At 35.7% G+C, this 12,683-nt stretch overlaps 1 protein-coding gene across 1 annotated transcript in view; it reads right to left on the bottom strand.

Annotated features, from left to right (window-relative positions):
* The window catches only part of CDH26 (cadherin 26), a 238,884-nt gene that overhangs the window by 36,181 nt on the left and 190,020 nt on the right, over window positions 1-12,683 (bottom strand). The window contains exon 17 of the mRNA XM_053705610.1: window positions 6,058-6,099. Coding sequence (XP_053561585.1) covers window positions 6,058-6,099 — 42 coding nt within the window. The remainder of the gene's footprint in view (window positions 1-6,057; window positions 6,100-12,683) is intronic.

The following is a 12,683-nucleotide window of genomic DNA, read 5'->3' as shown; positions in this document are numbered from 1 at the left end:
ACATACACAGAGATACACATACATACATACACAGAGATACACACACATACATACACAGAGATATACATACATACATACATACATACACAGAGATACACACACATACATACACAGAGATATACATACATTCATCCATACACAGAGATACACACACATACACAGAGATACACATACACAGATACACACACATACATATACAGAGATACACACACATACATACACAGAGATACACATACATACACAGATACACACACATACATACATACATACACAGAGATATACATACATACATAGACAGAGATACACACACACACACATACATATACAGAGATACACACATACATACACAGAGATATACATACATACATACACACACATACATACACAGAGATATACATACACACACATACATACACAGAGATATACATACATACACACACATACATACACAGAGATATACATACATACACACACATACATACACAGAGATATACACACATACATACACAGAGATATACATACATACATCATACACAGAGATACACATACACACATAGACAGAGATACACACACACACATACATATACAGAGATACACACATACATACACAGAGATACACATACATACATACATACACACACATACATGCACAGAGAGATACACACATACATACACAGAGATATACATACATACATACACACACATACATACATGCACAGAGATACACACACATATATACACAGAGATATACATACATACATACACACACATACATACATGCACAGAGATATACACACATACATACACAGAGATATACACACATACATACACAGAGATATACATACATACATACACAGAGATACACACACATACATAGACAGAGATACACACACACATACATACACAGAGATACACACACATACATACACAGAGATACACACACATACATACACAGAGATACAGGGAGTGCAGAATTATTAGGCAAATTAGTATTTTGACCACATCATCCTCTTTATGCATGTTGTCTTACTCCAAGCTGTATAGGCTCGAAAGCCTACTACCAATTAAGCATATTAGGTGATGTGCATCCCTGTAATGAGAAGGGGTGTGGTCTAATGACATCAACACCCTATATCAGGTGTGCATAATTATTAGGCAACTTCCTTTCCTTTGGCAAAATGGGTCAAAAGAAGGACTTGACAGGCTCAGAAAAGTAAAAAATAATGAGATATCTTGCAGAGGGATGCAGCACTCTTAAAATTGCAAAGCTTCTGAAGCGTGATCATCGAACAATCAAGCGTTTCATTCAAAATAGTCAACAGGGTCGCAGGAAGCGTGTGGAAAAACCAAGGCGCAAAATAACTGCCCATGAACTGAGAAAAGTCAAGCGTGCAGCTGCCAAGATGCCACTTGCCACCAGTTTGGCCATATTTCAGAGCTGCAACATCACTGGAGTGCCCAAAAGCACAAGGTGTGCAATACTCAGAGACATGGCCAAGGTAAGAAAGGCTGAAAGACGACCACCACTGAACAAGACACACAAGCTGAAACGTCAAGACTGGGCCAAGAAATATCTCAAGACTGATTTTTCTAAGGTTTTATGGACTGATGAAATGAGAGTGAGTCTTGATGGGCCAGATGGATGGGCCCGTGGCTGGATTGGTAAAGGGCAGAGCTCCAGTCCGACTCAGACGCCAGCAAGGTGGAGGTGGAGTACTGGTTTGGGCTGGTATCATCAAAGATGAGCTTGTGGGGCTTTTTCAGGTTGAGGATGGAGTCAAGCTCAACTCCCAGTCCTACTGCCAGTTTCTGGAAGACACCTTCTTCAAGCAGTGGTACAAGAAGAAGTCTGCATCCTTCAAGAAAAACATGATTTTCATGCAGGACAATGCTCCATCACACGCGTCCAAGTACTCCACAGCGTGGCTGGCAAGAAAGGGTATAAAAGAAGAAAATCTAATGACATGGCCTCCTTGTTCACCTGATCTGAACCCCATTGAGAACCTGTGGTCCATCATCAAATGTGAGATTTACAAGGAGGGAAAACAGTACACCTCTCTGAACAGTGTCTGGGAGGCTGTGGTTGCTGCTGCACGCAATGTTGATGGTGAACAGATCAAAACAATGACAGAATCCATGGATGGCAGGCTTTTGAGTGTCCTTGCAAAGAAAGGTGGCTATATTGGTCACTGATTTGTTTTTGTTTTGTTTTTGAATGTCAGAAATGTATATTTGTGAATGTTGAGATGTTATATTGGTTTCACTGGTAAAAATAAATAATTGAAATGGGTATATATTTGTTTTTTGTTAAGTTACCTAATAACTATGCACAGTAATAGTCAACTGCACACACAGATATCCCCCTAAAATAGCTATAACTAAAAACAAACTAAAAACTACTTCCAAAACTATTCAGCTTTGATATTAATGAGTTTTTTGGGTTCATTGAGAACATGGTTGTTGTTCAATAATAAAATTAATCCTCAAAAATACAACTTGCCTAATAATTCTGCACTCCCTGTATACATACATACATACATACATACATACACATACATACATACATACACAGAGATACACACACATACACAGAGATACACACACATACATCCATACACAGAGATACACATACGTACACAGAGATACACACACATACACAGAGATACACATACATACATACACAGAGATACACACACACACACACACATACATATACAGAGATATACACACATACATACACAGAGATATACATACATACATACATACACACACATACATACACAGAGATACACACACATCCATACACAGAGATATACACACATACATACACAGAGATATACATACATACATACATACATACATACACACACATCCATACACAGAGATACACATACACACATACATACATACATACACACACATCCATACACAGAGATACACATACATACATAGACAGAGATACACACACACATACATATACAGAGATATACACACACATACATAGACAGAGATACACACACACATACATATACAGAGATATACACACATACATACACAGAGATACACATACATACATACACACACATACATACATACACAGAGATACACACACATACATACACAGAGATATACATACATACATCCATACACAGAGATACACACACATACACAGAGATATACATACATACATACACAGAGATACACACACATACATACACAGAGATACACATACATACATAGACAGAGATACACACACACACACACATACATATACAGAGATACACACACACATACATATACAGAGATACACACACACACACACATACATATACAGAGATACACATACATACATCCATACACAGAGATACACATACATACATACATACATACACACACATACATACATACACAGAGATACACACACATACATACATACACAGAGATACACACACATACATCCATACACAGAGATACACACACATACACAGAGATACACACACATACACAGAGATACACACACACACACATACATATACAGAGATATACATACATACATCCATACACAGAGATACACATACATACATACACAGAGATACACATACATACATAGACAGAGATACACACACACACATACATATACAGAGATACACACACATACATACATACATACATACACACACATACATACATACACAGAGATACACATACATACATACACAGAGATACACACACATACATACACAGAGATATACATACATACATCCATACACAGAGATACACATACATACACACATACATACATACATACACACACATACATATACAGAGATATACATACATACATACACATAGATATACATACATACATCCACACACAGAGATACACATACACACATACATACATACATACACACACATACATATACAGAGATACACACACATACATACACAGAGATATACATACATACATCCATACACAGAGATACACATACACACATACATACATACATACATACATACACACACATACATATACAGAGATATACACACATACATACACAGAGATATACATACATACATCCATACACAGAGATACACATACATACATAGACAGAGATACACACACACATACATATACAGAGATACACACACACATACATATACAGAGATATACACACATACATACACAGAGATACACATACATACATACATACACACACATACATACACAGAGATACACATACATACAGACATACACACACATACATACATACACAGAGATACACACACATACATACACAGAGATATACATACATACATAGACAGAGATACACACACATACATATACAGAGATATACATACATACATACATACATACACAGAGATACACATACATACATAGACAGAGATACACACACATACATATACAGAGATATACATACATACATACATACATACACAGAGATACACATACATATACAGAGATACACACACATACATACACAGAGATACACACACATACATACATACACAGAGATATACATACATACATACATACACAGAGATATACATACATACACATAGATATACATACACACACACATACATACATGCACAGAGATATACATACATACACATAGATATACATACACACATACATACATACACAGAGATATACATACACACACACACACATACATACATGCACAGAGATACACACACATAGATAGGCACCAACACATGCACACACAGATATAGGCAGACATACACATATATATGCAGGAACATGCATGGTAATATTTTTTTTTTAAATACTCTTGGGACTTTTTCTTATTCTAAACTTGAGGTCCAGTCCACCTCATTTAAATTTTAGAATTAAATGGGTTTGGGGGTAGCAGAGTTTAGATAAAGTACCAGGTATCACTTTTATGACATATATAGGGTGTAAACCTAATGCTTAAATTTCAAAAATTATTGAAAGCAATACCTGTTGTGGGTTACTAGCTTAAAGAGACATACAGCAACTAGTTAAACTAATTGTAACTGAGACTACAATACAGTTTAAAAGAAAAAGCAGTTCCACAAGTGTATAGTAAGGATTAACTCTGCAAGACCAGAGATTATTTAAATGTTAAAAACGTTCCTTATCATTCATACATTTTAACTAGGAACATACACACATACAGTAGCAAAGGCTGTGCGTTAAAAACACTTGAACTCTGTGGATTGCGAGATAGCAATCAATTATAAGGAAAATAATAAGTAATATTTAACAGTGCTCAGTCCGTTTATGTATTATAGTAAACTAAGCCCTTACAATCAGAGGGCTGTATTAATGTTTAATCTCTTACTGATAAGGAGTAGAGGCTGTAATTCTTACCACTATGTTAGCAATTTACCATTATTACCCTCTGAGGAAGCGTTCATTAAACCGCGTCAGGGGTCCGACAGGAGCAGCTTTGTCTCTCCTGCTCGTCTTTTAATTTGCTTACTCTTCTGGGTAATAGTGGTAAATTGCTAACATAGTGGTAAGAATCTTAGTATTGTTTAGATATTCAAACCAAATGTTTAGTTAAAGGGATAGGAAAAAAAAATTAACTTGCATGATTCTGATAGAGCATGTCATTTGAAGACACTTGCAAATGCACTTCTATTTTCAAATGTGCTTCATTCTCTTAGTATCCATTGTTAAAAAATTAATATGCACATATCATACACTAGTTGGAGCTGCTGCTAATTGGGGCCTGCACCCAAATGTTCTCTTGTGATTGGCTAAATAGATATTTTCAGCTTCCTGTCAGTAGTGCAATGATGTCCCTTCAGCAATGGATAACAAGAGAATTAAAAACATTTGGTAATAGAATTACATTGGACAGTTGTTTAAAATTGTATATTCTATCTGAATCATAAAAGAAAATGTTGGGGTTTACTATCCCTTTAATTCCAGAAAAATTAATAAAAATGCAAATTCTGATTATTATTTTTTGTAGATTTTTTTGGGATTGTAACTGAGTAAGGTTCAAATGTTCACACAAAGTTATCAAAATGTGAACTTACCTGCTTCCATGTTCCATTATGTCCTTGGTTTGCTTGAACTCCCTTGGGATAGGAACACATGCTTAATTATACATTTATATTATTTCATATGAATACTTTTCTTTTGCTAAATCATATATATATATATATTTACTTCTATTATCACATTTGCTTTGTTCTCTTAGTATCCTCTGTTGAAAAGCATATCAAGATAGGCTCATGAGCAGCAATGCAATATAGCATTGTCTTTTTTTTAAAGTGTGATTTGAGCTATTTTGTAAAAAAAAATATAATATAATATTAAACCAGGGAACATGCAATCAGACCAATAAAACAAACTTTAAAGGGACATAAAAGTGTTTTTATGTGTTAGAGCGTGCTATAGTTGCACTGTCGCTTGCATACAATTGTGTGGTTAACCACAGTCTTGCAGATAATGGTCGCTAAACAATCATGGTATTGTCAGTGAAAACAATCACACAATGTTTATGTTGATAATAACACTGAAGCTCCAGGAAACAACATCAAATTTGCTTAATTAATCTTGTGATATTTTAGATAAAAAATAAAATGGACACCATTAAAGGGACATAAAAATGCAAAAGGAAATCCAGTTGTACACAAAAGTTTAGGCGCCCCTGACAATTTCCACTATTTTCATTTATAAATATTTGGGTGTTTGGATCAGCAATTTCATTTTGATCTATCAAATAACTGAAGGACACAGCAATATTTCAGTAGTGAAATTAGGTTTATTGGATTAACAGAAAATGTGCACTATGCATCAAAACAAAATAAGACAGGTGCATAAATTTGGGCACCCCAACAGAAATATCACAATAATATTTAGTAGAGCCTCCTTTAGCAGAAATAACAGCCTCTAGATGCTTCCTATAGCCTGTAATAAGTGTCTGGATTCTGGATGAAGGTATTTTGGACCATTCCTCCTTGCAAAACATCTCCAGTTCAGTTAGGTTTGATGGTTGTTGAGCATGGACAGCCCGCTTCAATTCACCCCACAGATTTTCAATGATATTCAGGTCTGGGGACTGGGATGGTAATTCCAGAACATTGTACTTGTTCCGCTGCATAAATGCCAGAGTAGGTTTTGAGCAGTGTTTTGGGTCATTGTCTTGTTGAAATATCGAGCTCTGGCGTAACTTCAACTTTGTTACTGATTCCTCAACATTATTCTCAAGTATCTGCTGATATTGAGTGGAATCAATGCGACCCTCAACTTTAACAAGATTCCCACTACCGGCACTGGCCACACAGCTCCACAGCATGATGGAACATCCACCAAATTTTACTGTGGATAGGAAGTGTTTGTCTTGGAACGCTGTGTTCTTTTGCCGCCATGCATAACGCCCCTTGTCTCATGATTGGATGCACCTGTCTATGAAGTTCAAGGGTTAATGGGCTCACCAAACCAATTGTGTGTTCCAATTAATCAGTGCTAGGTAGTTACAGGTATTCAAATCAACAAAATGACAAGGGCGCCCAAAATTATACCTGTCTAATTTTGTTTTGATGCATATTGCACATTTTTTGTTAATCCAATAAACCTCATTTCACTACTGAAATATTACTGTGTCCTTCAGTTATTTGATAGATCAACATGAAATTGCTGATCCAAACATAAATATAAATGAAAATTATGGAAATTGTCAGGGGTGCCTAAACTTTTGCATACGACTGTAGCTCTAATTATTTGCAGCATTTTGTTATTGCACCACTTGCAAAGAACTATTGGTTTGAAAAACTTACAAAATGATTTACCTATAAAAAAATACCCTTTAATGGTGAACATCTTAGATAAATCATTTCATACATTTTTCTAAAGGATTGGAACTGACTCCTATGTGTATAACCCCGGCAAAGGGGACAGCAATGCACTACTAAGAGCTAGCTGCACACATCTGATAAGTCAATGACAAGAGGCATGTACACGTTACCACCAATCAACAGCTTGCTCCTAATAATGCATGTTGCACCTAAGCCTATCATAGGGCAAGATTTATGATGAGGCAATGTCCGATCGGTAGCAGGCTCGCTCATTTGAACCGCTGCTTCATAAAATCGCTCCACCAAACTGGAGTTGACAGATGAAAATTTCCCCAGATTCATTTGACCGGGTGATTGACAGTTTTACTCTCATGCAATTGTTCGTGTGAAAGTAGGGGGCGGCATTGCACTAGTGTTCCCTTGTGCAATGATAAATATGGGGAACATATCCGCCAGACAATTTGCGATCCAGTGTGGGCAGGTTCACAACTTGTGAATCTTGCCCACTTGAAAATGGATAAATCTTGCCCTGAGTATGCTTTCTAACAAATAATACCAAAACTTAGGTAAATTTGATGATAGAAGTAAATTGAAAAGTCTCCTAAAGGGACAGTCCAGTCGAAAATAAACTTTCATGATTCAGATAGGGCATGTTATTTTAAAAAACTTTCCAATTTACTTTTATCATCAATTTTGCTTTGTTCTATTGGTATTCTTGGTTGAAAGCTAAACCTAGGTAGGCTCATATACTAATTTCTTAGTCCTTGAAGGTCGCCTCTTATCTGAATGCATTGTGACATTTTTTTTCACAACTAGAGGGCATTAGTTCACATGTGCCATATAGATAACATTGTGTTCATGCTCGTGAAGTTACCTAGGAGTCAGCACTTATTGGCTAAAATGCAAGTCTGTCAAAATAACAAAAATAAGGGGGCAGTATACAGAGGCTTAGATACAAGGTAATCACAGAGGTAATATATATTATTTTAACTGTGTTGGTTTTGCAAAACTGGGGAATGGGTGATAAAGGAATTATCTATCTTTATAAACAATAAAAATTCTGGTGTAGACTGTCCCTTTAACATTGATTGTTCTATCTGAATCATAAAAGTTTATTTTTGCCTTTCATGTGTCTCTGCATTTGTCAGGCAATAAAGGGTGGATTACAAAAATATTCTCTATTGCCTGAATATGGAAGTAAAATAAAAGTAGTTTTGTGAAGAAATACATCAATTACAAGCTTAAAACCCTGCTGAAAAAAATCTTGTATGCCATAGGTATCTTGGCATGATAGACATACTTCTTACTTCAGGACACCAACATCTACAAATGGTGGTTTTTATATTTCATTTTTAATATTTGATTGATTAAGTATTACTCGCACTGTTGTGATTATCATTAACAGTACCAATGTTATTAAACTCATGTTTTTAAAGAAGATTGGTTAATCATGACTTTCATAGTAAATTAACGTAATTCGTTTTCACCCAGACCACTGATAAACCATCTAAATTAATCTTTTAGGTTGTCAGAATGCACAGACTGTGCTCTGTTTTTCTATTGCTAAATGGCCGCCTTTCAACTTTCACAAGTACTTTTTTAAACATTATTCTTAACTAGTGTTTGTTCAAGCACAGTTTCCATTTTGGCATGAACTGAACATGAAATTGTGATTAAGTGTTTCTATGCAAAATACTTATAATTAGTGATGTCGCGAATAGTTCGCCGGCGAATAGTTCCCAGCGAACATAGCATGTTCGCGTTCGCCGCTTATAATAATTATAATATCTTCTTTTAGTGGATCTTAAAATTCTTTAAGCTCTAATTTGCAAATTTGTGCTACATTGAATATTCCCAAAAAAGACCCTTAACCCTTTCAGTGCTAATGACGGCTCTGAGCCGTCACAGAGTTTCTCACTCTGGTGCTAATGATGGCTCAGAGCCGTCACTAGCACTCTCCCACCTTGAGGGAGATCTGGGGGCTCCTTACTGCTCCTACCCCGGCGATCGTGCCTGTAGAGTGACAGGCACCGCCGGGGCTTCACGTGATGTGCGGTGACGTCACGCGCAATTACGTGATGACGTCACTGCGCAACTTTATTTATACTTAACAATGTTAAGTATAGGAGGAGGGGGCATGCTGCTTAGAAGCCTGTATCTCAGGCATCTAAGCAGCTACAGACCCCAAGACCCACTGTTGGAAAGGTAATCGCCTAACCTTTCCAACAGTGTAAGTCTTGGGAGTCTGTAAAAAAAAATAAAAAAGTAAAAAAAAAATGTTTTCAAAAAGAAAAAAAAAGAAAAAAAAGAAAAGAAAATATTAGCACCCAGGTGGGAAATGGCTTAGAAGTCAAAGGGTTAAAGGACCAGTCAACACAGTAGATTTGCATAATCAACAAATGCAAGATAACAAGACAATGCAATATCACTTAGTCTGAACTTCAAATGAGTAGTAGATTTTTTTTCTGACAATTTTAAAAGTTATGTCTTTTTCCACTCTCCCTGTACTATGTGACATCCATCAGCCAATCACAAATGCATACACGTACCCTGTGACAGCCATCAGGCATTCACAAATGCATACACACTTATTCTTGCACATGCTCAGTAGGAGCTGGTGACTCAAAAAGTTTAAATATAAAAAGACTGTGCACATTTAGTTAATGGAAGTACATTGTAAAGTTGTTTAAAATGGCATGCTCTATCTGAATAATGAAAGTTTAATTTTGATTGAGTGTCCCTTTAAACGTCATAGCACCTTCCTGACTGGGTTTTCATGGGGGAACTCACGGTCTCAAATACTTGTTCCAGTTTACAGGTTCCACAATGTAGGCACAGGTAACTTTGAAAGGCACTCTTGTGTGTTTGATCCTCTATAAAAACCAAGTCAGTGGGGTCACAAATTACTTGTGTAAGTAAAAAGAAAAATGATATAGCAATAGACATAGTCTGCCCATACTGACAACCTAAAAGATGCATTTAAATGGGTAAGCAGTGGTGCAGATGGAAACGGATTACAAAAGTTAACTATGAAAGACTTGATTAAACAAACTCCTTTAAAAACACCATTTTAGTAACGCCTGTATTGCTGGTGACAATCGTGCAAAAGATACAATCAGATATTAAAAATGAAATATAAAATTGAGCCATTTGTAGATGTTGTTGTCTGGAAGGGACTGTTCCTACAGATCCCCTTAGATGATCAGGATATTATATATTCGATACATATACATATGTATATGAACCTATACATATGTAAATGTATACCCTATTCCCTGTATACAGCCTATTCTATAGGGATGAATGGAGCTATAATGAATTGATACCATGCATGTTAATAAACCTCTAGAATGTCTCCAATGGCCATTTCAGACTGTTAAACAAATGTGCAAGTTAAAAGACTGTTTGCAAATATCGGTAAAATAGTGTTAAAGATGTCCAAAGTGCCCCTTTGTGGACTTATCAAGTGCCTTGAGGTGTTAAATTCGAAAAGCAAAAATGTGGTCTCAAAAAAAGCTGTTGAAGAGTGATTTAAAAAAAGTATTATTTTCACCATGAACTTTTTGGCCCCATAGGAAGTGGTAGTTTTAATGAGCAAAGGTGTTTTTTTAAATACAAAACTAAACTTAAAGGAACACATTCTACAACCACTTCACTTGCTCATGCTAAACTTAAATAATGTATAATATGCACATAGAGGAGAAGCAATTAAACGTTAAAATATTTTCATTTGGAAAAAAAAGCTGGAGTTAGTTGTTTTGATAGTTATTGAAACAAGGAAATGCATTATTGTGTACAAGTAAAACTTATGAATCAGTAACCAACTGATTGGTAAGGGCAACATCAGTATTAATATTTGTGGACAGGGACACACACGGGGTGAAAAAATACTGTTATACTGTATTTTAATAGTCAGGGGTTAAAATGTCCTAGCTCAGAGGGAAAATGTTACTAGTCCACTTAATGTTTAAAAGGAAAGAGTCAAATGTCTTGCTTGTCTAGGACTAGAATATCTATCTATATATACACATACATAAATATACACACACCATATTTTAGATTAGTAAACAAAAAAAATATTTCAGTGTCAATTTAATCTTGTTTCTGTTGAATTACAGTAAATGAAATACAACCTAATGTGAGTGTCATGTGGTTGTTATGGTAACAGCTGGTGTGAAGAACATGTGACTACTGGCATCCATCTCACATACCTTCAGTTTGACTATAGGTTAAATAAAACATGGTGGGTAGGGGAGGAATTGAGGCTATTGTTATAAAGTAATCCTATCTCCCCACATGGACAGAAGTTAAAACACCATCACTCATGATGATGTGCTGTCATATTATGTCAGAAACGTACAAAATGAGAGTTGTACATAATCTGAGAACGCCTTAGATGTGCACAAGATAAAAAGTGAATCATCCATTAGTACAATGTATTATGTTTATAATACTGAATAAAAAACTAAAATGTCAGGCAAATAATTGGGAAAAAATTATATATAAAACTAAGTGAAACTAAACAAAACATAGTGGTACACGTGGTGAAAATCCAATGATAAAGTATAGGTAACACTTGAGAAACTCAATGTATAATTCAATGGATAAAACTGAGGTGCAGTGAATGAGATAGATTGAATCAAGGATACATTAAAACAGTGATGCTTTAAAGAGTACTGCACTATATATATATTATAGGCTTAATGTACTACTGAAAGAACAAGAAGCTGACAGAATGTCAAGTGATATTTTAAATGCTTTGAAGGGCAGTATCTTTATAAAAAGTTCAGTAATTCTGTCAGATGGGTATGGGAGCTTTAGTGATTGATTGGCTGTTTGAGAATTGCAAAAGATATTTTGGT

This window comes from Bombina bombina, chromosome 1 (assembly GCF_027579735.1).
Source record: "Bombina bombina isolate aBomBom1 chromosome 1, aBomBom1.pri, whole genome shotgun sequence".
Lineage (NCBI taxonomy): Eukaryota > Metazoa > Chordata > Amphibia > Anura > Bombinatoridae > Bombina > Bombina bombina.
Note: the sequence above shows the minus strand (reverse complement) of the source record. Positions and strands in the feature narration are given on the sequence as shown.